General features: G+C 40.4%; 1 protein-coding gene across 1 annotated transcript in view; it reads left to right on the top strand.

The window, feature by feature from the left end:
• Positions 1-14405, top strand: part of PLCXD3 (phosphatidylinositol specific phospholipase C X domain containing 3) — a 162432-nt gene that overhangs the window by 89078 nt on the left and 58949 nt on the right. Inside the window, exon 2 of the mRNA XM_006736962.3 lies at positions 12752-13460. Coding sequence (XP_006737025.1) covers positions 12752-13460 — 709 coding nt within the window. The remainder of the gene's footprint in view (positions 1-12751; positions 13461-14405) is intronic.

Below are 14405 nucleotides of genomic sequence, written 5' to 3'. Positions count from 1 at the left end.
CCGGGATCGAGTCCCGCATCGGGCTCCTTGCTCGGTGGGGAGTCTGCTTCTCCCTCTGACCCTCCTCCCTCTCATGCTCTCTGTCTCTCATTCTCTCTCTCTCAAATAAAAAAAAAAAAAAAAAAAAAGATCCAGCTGTTGGCAAAAAGTGGTGTTTTGTGAGGGCATCATAGAATCAAAGGCTTAAATCTCAAGGAGGTGTTCTCTCTGTAGCACAAACATGATTAAGGGTAATGTTGTGTTATTTCAGATTTTCATTATTCATGAAAGGAAAACCAGTAGTGCCAGATATGCAAGAACAAAGCTAAACAGGCTTCAGAGGCCTTCTGGCTCTCAAGTCTAAGAGAATATAATAATTGGACTGTTTATTTGCCATGTTTCATATTTGTTTTCTTCTTAGAGGTAAAACACAATAGAGATTCTTTTCATTCAGAATAGTTGGTTTTAGTGCTAGGGATTGGGTTTTATGTAATCTGTCCCCTCCCTTTTCCTGGGCCATTCATTCTGTCTGCCCAGGGAACCAGGGATGTTCCAGTGCTTATAGACAATTCAGGGCTGCCCCCAACTCTGGAACCTGCCAGTAGAGGGAAGTTCTAGTGAAGAAACCAAGTGGATGAGGTGGCATTAAAAACACATCAGCATCTTAAACAACTAGCTCCTAAAGAGGAGTGGACAAGACTAGCTTGAGGGTCCAGCGACCGCCTCTCCCTTCCCCACTTCTTCGCCTTTGGGATGCATGTTACCAGAGTGTGGCTGAATTTCCTTAGCTTCTCCTTCAGTGGCTGCTCAGCTCAGGGTACCTGTCCCAAGGATAAAACTCCTGGGGGAAGAGATGGTCATGGAGGAAGCTGCCCTACAGGTGGTCTGGATTGAGGGAAAGATGAGGGTTGTGTCTCCGGATAGCAGGAGGAGGACCTACACTTGTAAGAATCTGGAATGGCATGTTCATAAGGAGCAGAGTTTTCCAGCAAAGGCAGGTGTTGGCATTGCTGTGTCTAGTACAGGAAAGGAAACTCATGGTCCAGGGAATCAAAAAAGAGAGGAATTTAAAACACACTTATCTATCTATAGCAGCCCTAGATACTGTGGCAATATTTTCATGGAGTAGTTCTAAGAACTTATGTCAGCCGTACTGGTTATAACTTTTCAGTGCAATTCTCATTCATTCATTTATTCAGCCTGTGGTTGGTGAGAATCTGATGTGTGCTAAGCAGTTAGTGCTCAGAGTTAATAATGCAGAAATAATAGCTAATATTGATAATAAAATCTAACATTTATTATTTTCTGTGATCCATGCTTGGTGCTTATCATTTGCTTTATAAACTTTATTTGTAGGTAGCACTATCAGTCCTATTTACAGATTAGGATATTGAGATGGAGAGATATTATTTCATGCAACAAATATTTATTGAAGGGGCACCTGGGTGGCTCAGTTGGTTAGGCGGCTGCCTTCAGCTCAGACCATGATCCCAGGGTCCTGGGATTGAGCCTCCCATGGCACCGGGCTCCCTGCTCAGTGGGGAGTCTGCTTCTCTCTCCCTCTGCCTGCCGCTCCCTCTGCTTGTGCTCTCTCTCTCTATGTCGAATAAATAAATAAAATCTTTAAAAAAATAAATATTTATTGAATGTCTTTAATGTGCCAATTGCTGTGCCTTTTAATGGGGATATAGTAGGAAGCAAGACAGATTAGATTCTGATTCTCATGGAATTAAGTTCTAGTGAGGGGAGATAGACAATAAGCAAATAAGCAGTTAAATAAAGTGAAACTTGCAGCTAGTGAAATACTATGAAGAAAATAAAAGTTGATCATGTGATAGAGACTGACAGGCAGCAGGGAAGGTTTGGATGAGTTATACACTTTAGATGCAGGAAGGTTTATTTAAAAAGATGGCAGTTGAGCTGAGACTTGAACAAAAAGGTGTCAACCCTAAAAATAACTAGGGGCAGAGCATTGCAAGCAGTGGGAATAGTGAGCACAAGGGCTAAGTTGGAATGAACTTAGCATATTAAATTAAAAAAAAAAAATCCTAGTGTAGCTGGAGTCCAGCCAGCAAAGGGAAAGTGACACATCTTGAGTGGCTGTGGGATGCTGGGCTACATACTACTAAAGACTCCTGGGAGCCCAGTTTCCTTCAACTTCATGGAACATCTTAGGGAACAGTGAGTGGGGAAAGAACCATGCAGTGGGCTGTGCAAAACAGATTTTCTTGTTGCCTCTTAGACAAAGCATGTCTCTCTCAGGTCCAGAATGTCTGGTCCTTCTTGAGCTGTCAGGGCCCTTTAGGGGTCAAGGCAGAGCAGATTGCCAAAAGGAGCATGATTTTTTTCTGGTTCTCTCCCAGATTATTTGCCAACAGATATTTGAGTTCCCCTTTAGGCTCTGCTAAAATAAGCAAGGCCAAGACTATTGACAAAATATTCCATTTTTCTTCCTAATCTTTGCCCAATTTCTTTCATGGACACCACCTCCCATCTTTCTTATTAATCATCCTTGATTCATCCTTTTCCCTGAATCACAGCATCTGGTAGAGTGGCCATTATGAATCTGGAAATACAGACATTTGAAGAAATTACAGCTTTGTGGCCTCAGGGGTAAGAGGAACGAGACTCAGATCTGCCCCTGCCTTTTCCCTATGGCCAGGGACTTGTGTTTGGTTATTAATTAAGATGTGCAGATGGATTTCCAGTGTTACTATGAGTATTAATAGGCAAATGGTCTCAGAAAATTTATCAAAATACATATTTTATTGTAAGAATTATCAACCGATTTTTTATTAATAAAAGGATTAGTTCGGGTTTTCTTCTTTGTGACACAGCAAAGTATTCAATCAAGAACCCACAACACAGGCTTTATGACATCTCCCCAAACTTTGAAAGCACACAAGCAGAAGTGTATGCATCAGTGTGTGTGTGTGTGTGTGTGTGTGTGTGTGTGTGTGTGCGCGCGTGCATGCACTCACGCGATGTGAAAATAAGGGAACTGGGGAATGCGGAAGCATAGAAAAATGGGGAGAGAAGGCAGTAATAGCAGTTGTTGATCAAGAAGAGGTCAATATTACCTTAATACCTTGCTATTCAAAGTGTGGTCCTTGAAACAACATTGATAATACCTGGGAGCTTGTTAAAAATGCAGAATCTCATGCCCCATCCCAGACCAACATAATTAGATTTTAACAAGATACTTAAGTGATCCCTATGCATTGTAACATTGAAAAAGTAGAGCCTTAATGATGTCATGTTTTTGGGGTTGTGTTCTTACCCTTTAGCATTGCTTATTAATTATCCTAAAAGATCATGTTGAGCTCAGGACTGAACTACTGTTTTATTAAAAGGTATCATATATAGTTTATCATGGCATTTATCATACTTTATGATAATGGTGGCTTTCCTTGTCTATTTCTGCCCACTATGATCTGAACTCCACAAGGACAGAAACCAGATGAGTCTTGTACTGTTTTATTTCCAAATCCCTGACCCAATGCATGACATATAATAGGTAATAAATGTCTACCAAAAGCTTTGCCTGGCAGAGCAGAAGATGAAGCATAAGAAATAGAGGGATGAATAAAGAAGATGTGATATATATATATATATATATATAATGGAATAATACTGAGCCATAAAAAGGAATGAAATCTTGCCATTTGCAATGACATGGATGGAGCTTGAGAGTATTATGCTAAGCAAAATAAGTCAGTCAGAGAAAGACAGATACCATATGATTTCACTCATATGTGGAATTTAAGAAACAAGACAAATGAATATAGAGGGGGGAAAAAAGAAAGAAAAACCAAGAAACAGACTCTTAACTATAGAGAACAAACTGATGGTTACCAGAGGGGAAGGGGGAGAAGGAATGGGCTAAATGGCGATGGGGATCGAGGAGCACACTTGTTGTGATGAGCATCAGGTGTTGTATGGAAGTGCTGAATCACTAAATTCTACACCTGAAACTAATATTACAGTGTATATTAACTAACTAAAATTTAAATAAAAACTTGAAAAACATATTCTGAAAAAAAAGAAATAGAGGGAACCCACTTTCCCTTTTTTGACTTACTAAGTGCTATTATTTTCATCTCTCCAAATGCCACCCCCACCTCTTCACAGCCATACATAGAACTTTCATGTTCTACGTATTCTATGTATTCTACGTATTCCCCCCCATACTGTCTTGCACACAAGAGGTGCTTGATTTATTTAATACGTTAAATAAGAGTTAGACAAATCTTGTCCCCATAACACTCATGCCACACGGAAGCTTCTGGAGTGGAGATAGAGATCGGCGAATAAAAGTTACCTGTCTGCATGGGTTTAATTTTAGCCTAAAAGAGCTACTGATTACCTTGAGAACTTGTCAGAACCATTGAAAGAAATTTTGAAGTAAAAATCTAGAGATTAGTAGAAATAAGTGCCAAAGCCACATATTCTGTTGGGTTTTAAGCGAACTCAAAAGCAATGCTTCGTGTGTGACCGCTGTATTTAGACAGCTTCAAAGTAGAATGGCACGGTGAAGAGTGTGCGAGGGATGAGTTACGGGTATGGGGAAATGCGGGTATTACAGACGAAGCAGGGACATCAGGAGAGTTTGGTTTCTACCTCTGGAAATCACTCCATCTGCCTGTATGGTTTCCGCTGGAGGAGGCTTTCTCATCCTTATAACTACTGACATTTTGGGCGGGTTGATTTTTTGTTGTGGGAACACGTGCTGCGTTGTAGGACGTGCCGCAGCGTTCCCGACCTTCTACCCACGAGATGCCAGGAGCGGCTCCCTTCCGCTGTAACAATGCGAAGTATTTCCACGGGTTGTCAAATATCTCCGGGATCAAAATCACCGCTGGTTGAGTACCATTGCTCGAGGAAAGCAGATGGCCTACGGCTCTTTTCCAAGTACCCGACAAATACTCCAGATCTACTGATTTGTTCGCTTACAGCTTTATATGCAGGTTATAGATTCTTCCTGGTCTCAGGACCTTCCCTCCTCGGAGGCTGCCCTCGCTGCTGCCGTGTGGCTACGCTCCGAAGGTCGGGACGCTCTCAGCGCTGGCGTGGCGGCACGATGTACCAGCAACAGCTCGGGGCTTGAATCCATGTGACCGGCAGCTGAGAAGAAGGGCCCAGAGAGATGCGGCGGAGAGGGACACCGCATGCCTGGGCTGGCTTAGACAGTAATCTCGGGCTTCTCTATTTCTTGGGGTCTCTTTTCATTATTTTTCTGGCAGCCCTATTGATAGTCCTTAAAAAGAAATTCATATGAAAAGCAGGTTTAATAGTTTCACCAAGGGTGGCAATTAGAACAAGCTGTTTTTCCTGCCCCTTGACTGGAACACTGCCGCTCTTAAGCTATTCGCTGCCGGCTTATATGTTGGTTTAAGGAAACAGTGCAGCAATTTGAAAGAAATTGTGATGAATATTGAGCTTCTGCACTCCTGAGAAGCATCAGTGTAATAGGGCTTCTCAAATTTAACATCTGGGATCCTGGATCAAAAGACTTAAGTGAGGAAACCAACCTCCTTTACTTCAGCTTACTGTCTCTGAGGTGTGCTGGTGGGGGGAGGCGTTACACGATCCGAAAGATACGGATTTAGCCAAAGATAAATCACAGCATGACTATTTTGATCACCCTCTTATGAAAGGATTCATCTCAGTGTTCTGCAAGATATGTCAGATTTCTTATTTGAAAAGGTATTTTCTATACATTTAGTATGTCAAGTATACATATTGCCAGTGTGTGTTTTTTAATTATCTGTTCAATTCTAGAAGTGTTTTGGTTTCTGATACATATTGCCCATTATCTCTGATGATGCAGAATCAAGATCTTATATTGTCCACAAAGACCTGATCATGTGCTGGAGGACTGAGGCAAGATTATGGGTTGGGAGTAAGGAGTGATCCCAATTCTTCAAGGTTTGGTCTTTGTCTCCAAAAAACTCCCAGTAACTGATCAGTTTAATTAATGGGGTAAACAAAAATTAATGGGATTAATTATGGGTTGTCAGGTAAGAACCAACTAATTAATTTTAAAGGGTTTTTTTTTTCCTGTCAGATTGAGCATCACATATTTACAGTGGAGAGAACCGATTGACTTCCAAACCAAGTAAAAATGACTTGAGAATTAATATTTTTTCATAATCTTTTCTCTCCTCCATTATAATTAAAAACTAAGAGTGGATTTTATTTATTTTAGGTACTATCAGGGATGGGGCAGTACCTGCAGAGAAGATCATGTGCCATCAGTCAGGTTTGCAGCCTCTCAAGGCCAAGGTCCACACAAAAGATTGTGTTTAGGGATTTAGTACAAGGTAACAGGGAATGGAGCTGGTTAATTAGTACTCTGGGGACAGCACTGAAGGATATTAAAGGAAGACCGATAGGCAGACAGACTCAGCAGATAACCAGGTCCTAGTTACCACTCTAGCATTTAGGGATGAGATTTCAGTCTCATAAGGGTGGCAAGGGGTTATAAGAGCAGATGATTCCCCTAGAAGAGTTGGACACTTAGATATAAGTTACCGAGTCAAAATTCCTGTTAATGAAAATAGGGCAGAAAGCAAGAGGAACTTGTTGATGAATACCAGTGTATTTAGCTGGGATCAATCATATCTTTTCTCTTAGATTAAATCCATTCTAGAGGCTGAGACAGAGTAAAACCTTCGAGGAGGGTGGAATGGTGGCAGCTGGGATGAAGGGAGTAGTACCTGAAAGCTATTTTAGTGGTGCCAACAGGAAACCAGGCCCCTGGAACAGAAAAGAAAAAAAGCACGTCTGAGAGAAGATTTGAAGGTCAATACAATGGGACTGTATGACTGATTAAATGTGAGGTTTGAGAGGCAGGTAAGAACTGAAGATGAACCCAAGGATGAGATCGACGGATTATAAGATAATTAAGTATGTTAGGGGGCACATGAAAAGGAGCAGTTTAGAAGAGGAAGATGCTAAGGGTCATCTGGAACATTTTAAGTTTAAGATCCCCATGGAGTGATGAAATTCAGTTGCCTGCTAGGCAGACAGGGGGTATGGAATGCAGGTCAGATGAGATGGTATCAGTTCATGGTCCTTCTACTAAAGGCATGAGGCCAAAGAAGTGGATGAGATTACCCGAGGAAAAAGCACGGAGTCACTTGAAGCCTTGAATAGAGCTTTGGTTAACACCCTCATTTAGGAGCTGGAAGAACAACAAAAGGTCTGGAAGGCGACTGAGAAAGGACAATCACAGAGAGTATAGAAAAACTAGGCAAGAGCCATGTCCCAAAAGCCAGAGGAGGAAAAGATTGCAAGAAGGGAGCATAGCAGTGTCAAATGTTCCAGAAAGGCTGAGCAGGATTCACTCATTTGCTTATTCAACTACTGAATTGTTGCTGAGTGACAATTAGCTGAATGGCTGCTGAGTTCTGTGGGAGGATTTCGGAATGAGGTCACAGAAGTGGATCACGGGTTTTCTGTTGTGGTCATCAATGGTATTTCACAGAGGACTGAAATGAGTGGCAACAGCGATAGTCTGATCACAGTGCATGAGAGACGGAACCAAAGTCGGGGAAAGAGAGCCAGGCTGTGTAGACTAATCTGAGAAATTTGAGGGGAAATGGTAAAGAAAAATGGCCTAATATGTAAAAATGATTATTAGAAGTAGTTATTTCACCTTCACAGCATATCCTGTAGGACTGATTTTGACCCATTGACTTCAAATAGGGCTTTATATTCATAAAACCGGGTGCAGTAGTGGACGTGGAATTATAAAGCATAGGGATTTTTTTTTCTTCTTTTTAGGAAGCTTACAATCTGCTTATAGTGTGTGCATATGTGTGTGTGTGTAAAGAGGAGGGTTTGGAGGTGGAGAACCTGATACAAAGAGAAAGTATGTAATGAACATGATAAGTGTTAATAACAACATCTAATAACAGTTCCTAGCTGATGAGGGGGGACTGCAGACCAAAAGGACTGTGCATTCAGGAGAAAGGAAAGCCACCATGAGTGAAAAAATTCTTCGCCACAGAGAAGGGAATACATGTGGGTCATAAAAGTAGACTAGGATTAAGAATTTCATAAAGTGGGGGCACCTGGGTGGCTCAGTCGGTTAAGATCTGCCTTCAGCTCAGGTCATGGCCCCAGGGTCCTGGGATCGAGCACCACCCGGGCTCCCTGCTCAGCGGGGAGCCTGCTTCTCCCTCTCCCTTTACCCCTCCCCCACTCCTGCATGAGCGCACATGCATGCATGCCCTCTCTCTCTCTCAAATAAATAAATAAAATCTTTAAAAAAAAAAAGAATTTCACAAAGGGAAGACAAGAAGGTAAACTTCACTCCAGAACTGCATCTCTTCCCATGGAAATTGTGCCACCTGCCTATCTCCACCGTAGAAAAGGTCCTCAAAAACAAAATCTACCCTTTCAGTTCCTCACCCAGCAGTTTTCTTTTGGTTCACAGGTGGAGGATTCATATGCTTCCCCATTCCTGGGGTGTTTACCCTATTATCATAAAAGGTATCAAAGTATCAAATATGCAAGAAACCTGCTACCAGACAGCAGGAGTCTTGAAAACCTCAGCACTGTGCCAAACGACAGGAGAGGGAAGCATGGCATGCTATAGATAAACTTGCAAGCAAGCTCAGTGCTCTGTAGAGCAAGGAGGGGAGCAGTTCTTATTCTGATGGAGTCAGAGCCTGAATTCTAAGGTCAGGGTAGAGATATTGGAATCGCACATGCATGGGCACATCCAACCCTAGCCTCCTGTTCCGAAGACATTTTGTTCTGAAGGTTCACAGATGAAATTGACTTGATAGATTCTCTTTGATGTTTATTAAACCCATAATTTTGTAGAATTTGAAATGGAACTATGGCCATATCAAGAGACCAATCAGAAGTTCATCCCAGAGAATTTTTATAGATAATACTGGGAAGATACTGAAAGCAAGAGGGTTAGTATTTAGTGTAAGTACATGGCAGAATGTAAATATTTAGTTGCTGTTCAAAGCAACAAGGAATGGGGTACGTTTGTTCAATATCTGCTAAAATCTTAGACAAATGGTAGATAATAACAAGATAAGAATCTTGTTTTCAAGAAATATTTACAAACCTAAATCCTACAATTTAAATCATTTCCCTTCTTGTCCTCCGTCCCGTGTGAGCTTCCACAGCCATCCCAATGTATATTAATCTAGGTAATGTTTTCTTGGTCACCAGTGAATCTATGTTTCATGACTAGGTATACCACCCTAAGAAAATAACGGTAATTTAAGGTTTATACTCCTTTTATGGAACTTTTGTGAACATAGTTTCATTTATTCTTCGTAAGAATCCCGTGAAGTAGGTATGGAGAGTATTTTAATTTGGCAAATTAGAAAACCCAAAGCCAGAATGATTAACAATCTGATGATCTACCAGTGTTAAACTGTGAGTTAGTGACCGGGCTTGAATTTGAGGCTCGTCTCCCAACACCCACTTCAGGGCTGTTTTCAGTGCACTGCATTACCCAATTTACTTTAATCTGAAGGTCAGACTGCACCAGACTGAAATCAAAGTGTTGGCCAAGGCTGTAATCTCATCATCTGAGGCTGAGGCTCCTCTTGTAAGCTTGCTGCTTGTTGGCAGAATCTAGTTCCTTGAGTTGTGGGGCTGTGGTCCTCAAGCTCCACGAGGCTCCCCGCTATTCCACAGTGTTGGGAGTGGCCAGCTCTTCTCTGAGTACAGAAGGCAAATCAAACCCAAAATTAAGAGGCTAAGTTCACAATCAGGGGAGCAACATTAAGTATCAAGTCCAAGATAGGAGTTTGGGGCTATAGACAAGAGAAGGGTAAGAGTGAGAAACCCAGGAATACTGAGCCAGTGTAGAAGCAAAATATTAGACCAGATAAGGCAGAAAGAAATGATGCTTACCACTCTTGTGGGCAGAGCTCTCTGATTTTAAAGAACCAGGGTGGAGCCAGACTTTTTCTTTGTTATTGAAAGGTCATAAAATACTGTTGTATTTTTGTTTTATATTCAAATAGAAAACTTAATGGTTTAGTGAAAATGTTGAAGTTGAGAGGAAGTATTATTCCAAATGCAATCAAAAGCCATGAAAATACTCCTTTTTGGCCAACATTAGGTTATGTATTTTCTCCCCAAATGCAAAGATAGTGTTTTGTATTGATTGATGATTTAATTCTCCTCTCCAAGTAATGTTTGCATCTGGTGCATCATTCTGCACCAAATGCTGTGCATGTACCTCAGAGTCATCTAGCTTAGAACAAATATTAGTGGGGGTACCAATGGTTTCTTCCGACAGCTGTTTTTAATTTTTATTTTAACATTACCTTATTTTGATCTTATATTTTCCTGAAATGTCAACAAATAATTTAATCTAGAGACTAATGTTCTTTTATAGGATTTTCAAAATTGGTAAATTTCCTAGGCTTTTTTTTTTTTTTAATTTGCCAGATAGCCACATGACAGAATAGTGAAACTAAAGCCATATTGAAAGCAAAGAACCACTCATTTCTGGAAAAAGAAATCTAGTTATATTTAATTCCCTTTCTGCTTGCTTCCAATTATCTCTTCTACTAGATTGTAGAGGTAACCAATTATTTTCATCCACCTTTTTTTTTTTCACATGCTTGGAAATTAACTTTTAAAATTTTTTAAATTTTATAAATTAACCCTTATTTTGAAGGTTTATTTATTCATTTGCACTTATTTTAATTCTAGAACATTTGATTATAGCTCTTCTTAAACTCACCTTTTTATTTCTTTCTTTAAACATATTTTCTCTGTATAATGATCCACAGTACGGTTTGTTTAGCTTTTTCATTTATATTAGCAATTGGCTGAACAGCTACTAATATATCAATATGCAGCAATTTAAATCCCTGTTAAAATTTGCCAATGCCAGATCCAAACTGCCAGTTCTGCTTATTCAGAAAGTGCTGACATTTTCTCCCCATACCATGTACTAAAGATAAATAGATCAGACAGTTCCAGATTAAATTAAACATGGCATTTCTGTATTTTGGGGTTACTTTTCATTGTTTAAAAAAGTCTAGTAATTCTGAGGAATTAGCTGTTCCAAATCTTAAAGGTTATCATTTTTAAGATATTAAAGTATTTTTCAAAATATTTCTTCTAACAACTTAACAGAGGTGTCTGCATTTCATACTCTTGTGATTCCTCTTGGCTGTTTAATGCTCGACATAGACAGATAGATATACATAGAGAGATAGAGATTGATGTAGATATGGAATACAAAGTTAAATATTGCATTCACTGAAAAAAAAAATTGCTTCAAATAGCTTATCAGGCAAAGGCCCTGAGGTGATGGATGATAAACGTAAAGGGAAGTGTATGTGTGTGTGTATGTGTGTGTGTGTGTGTGTGTGTGTGTGTGTTGGCTGGGTGCAATGTAGGAACTAGAACAAGGTGTGTATTTTTTAGTTTCTAGACAACTAAATCAGGAGTAAGGCAACACGGTCTGAGGAAGCCTGAGTAACAGATGGGGAATGATGACATCTGCCCTTTCTAACACGTGAAAACTCAGGATACATTAATTTCATTTTACCTGTTCAGTAGATTGTGCCCAAGAATTAAAGGAGGCTTTAAAAAATAAAATTAAAACTTGAAATAATTTTTCTTCATTAGGTCCAAAAATATTTTAAATGGCCCTCTATACTTACCAGCAAATCATGCACATGTTCCATTACTACATTTCTGGAGTTCTGGTATTTGTAACAGACAAAAAAAATAATAATCATAATCCTAATTAAATAGGTTGCCTTTGTTCTTCCTAGGGAGAAATTCTTCCAAATTTGGAAGCCAACTCCAAAGAGAGTTTTCACTGTTGAGAGGAAATATTTGTGAAGAAAATAGTCTGTCAATTAATTTGTTAATGCTGTTAGTTTTGTCAACTTATAAGAAAAATTGTTTCCTCAATATGTGAAAAGTACTTGGCCTCATCTAAGTTCATAGTTGCTCAAATGCAGGGTCAGGAGTGATGTTAAATGTATCAACATTGGGGGTGCCTGGGTGGCTCAGTCGTTAAGCGTCTGCCTTCGGCTAAGGTCATGATCCCAGGGTCCTGGGATCGAGCCCTGAGTCAGCCTCCCTGCTCAGTGGGAAGCCTGCTTCTCCCTCTCCCACTCCCCCTGCTTGTGTTCCCTCTCTTGCTGTCTCTCTCTCTCTGTCAAATAAATAAATAAAAATCTTAAAAAAAAAAATATCAACATTGTACTGTCCTCTTGCTTATTTCTTCCTTTCTCTATAAGGACCTCTGTGCTTTCCAAAGTGTATAAGGTACCAATTCATATGCTGATCATCTGCCCATGAGAAAACCTCCTTTATTCATTGAAACAAGCTCTCTACCATTGAAATCAACTCAAAATGAAGGGAAAGGGCAAGATAGTAGACAAACTATTTGGGAACCAGTGAATCCCCATAAATTCCACTTTATGAATGGTCACTTATGCCACCTACATGGAAAGCCAATCCTAGTGAATACACTAAATTCTTTGTTTACAGAAGTAGAAGGTGATCATTTTTATTTATAATATTAGTCACAAGGGATTTTTACATAATTTTGTAATCCGTTTTTATCTGTTGAAGTGCTATGTGTACCATACAGGCTATAAAAAGGACCCTCCTAAGACCTGAGACTGAACTAAGTAAATATTGGTTATTATTTCCTTTCGTGCATTTGAGGGAGAGATAGGGACTTTGCAAGAGGGAGAGAAGTTGGGAAGAGCAAAGGACAGAACTATAACCACATTATGCCTTGTTATTTTTCTAGGATCTCATGATTCCTTCAGCTTCTACATCGATGAAGCCTCACCCGTAGGGCCAGAACAGCCAGAAACCGTCCAGAATTTTGTCTCTGTGTTTGGAACTGTAGCCAAAAAGCTGATGCGGAAATGGTTAGCCACTCAAACAATGAACTTTACTGGTCAGCTAGGAGCTGGGATCCGTTATTTTGATCTTCGAATTTCCACCAAGCCCAGAGACCCCGACAACGAACTTTACTTTGCTCATGGTCTGTTCAGTGCCAAAGTCAATGAAGGCCTTGAGGAGATTAATGCATTCCTCACAGATCACCATAAGGAGGTGGTATTCTTGGACTTCAACCATTTTTATGGGATGCAGAAATATCACCATGAAAAACTGGTCCAAATGCTGAAAGACATCTATGGAAACAAGATGTGCCCAGCGATTTTTGCCCAGGAAGTTAGTCTAAAGTACCTGTGGGAAAAAGACTATCAAGTGCTGGTCTTCTACCACAGTCCAGTGGCTCTGGAAGTGCCCTTTCTCTGGCCTGGGCAGATGATGCCAGCACCCTGGGCCAACACCACAGACCCGGAAAAACTGATCCAGTTTCTTCAGGCATCCATCACTGAGAGAAGAAAGAAGGGATCGTTTTTTATATCTCAGGTGGTGCTGACCCCCAAAGCTAGCACTGTGGTCAAAGGAGTGGCCAGTGGCCTCAGAGAAACTATCACAGAAAGGTAAGTGTCCTTAAGGTATCAGAGAAAAAGCTTAAGGAATTTAACACACATTCATAGAGTTAGTAACTGACAGATAAAATTTATACTCATGTTTGTTAGTTTCCTAGGGCTGCCACACAACATATCACAAACTGGGTGGCTTGAAACAGAAGAAACTTGCTGCCTCCCAGTTCCAGAGGCTAGAAGTCTGAAATCAAGGTGTCAGCAATGTCAACGCCTTCTGATGGCTTTGAGGGAGAATCTTTTCCATGCCTCCCCACCAACTCTAGTGATGGCTGACAATCCTTGGCATTCCTTGGCTTGTAGATTCATCATTCCTGTCTCTGCCTCTATCTTCACATGGTGTTCTCCCCATGTGTTTTTGTTTTCTCTTCTTACAAGACCAGTCATATTGCATTAGGGCCCACCCTAATGATATCATCTTACTTATGTCTGCAAACACCCTACTTCCAAATGGGCCACAGTTATGGGTACAAGGGGTTAAGACTTCAACATATTTTTTCCTAGGACACAGATCAACATGTAGCACAATGCATTTTGACTCCATGTCCAGTTATCTTTTCATAGCGCTCCTTTTCACATTTGCGTAGCACTTTATAGATTACAAAGCCTTTTCTCTCCTGCTCACAGTGTCTTTTTAGATACCTAATTCCATCTGATCTGCACAACAACCCTGGGAAGTTGTCTGACAGATAAAAATTGAGATTCAGAGAAGTGAAATGTTTTGCTTAAGGCCAGTTGGACAATGAGTGAGGAAACAAAGACCCAAATTCCATTCTTCTCACTCTATATTCTATTCCTTACACTATACCATAAGCAAGGATCACCCTCCAGAGTGTGGGTATTCCATTTGTCAAGCCCAGCCATATATGTTGGAGTGGTGATTACTTGTGAAATATGTAACTTGAGCAATCACCAAAGATCTCTAGCTCTTTCCCACGAGTG

This window comes from Leptonychotes weddellii, chromosome 7 (assembly GCF_054177405.1).
Source record: "Leptonychotes weddellii isolate Sample4059 chromosome 7, ASM5417740v2, whole genome shotgun sequence".
In the NCBI taxonomy this organism is placed as follows: Eukaryota; Metazoa; Chordata; class Mammalia; order Carnivora; family Phocidae; genus Leptonychotes; species Leptonychotes weddellii.
Note: the sequence above shows the minus strand (reverse complement) of the source record. Positions and strands in the feature narration are given on the sequence as shown.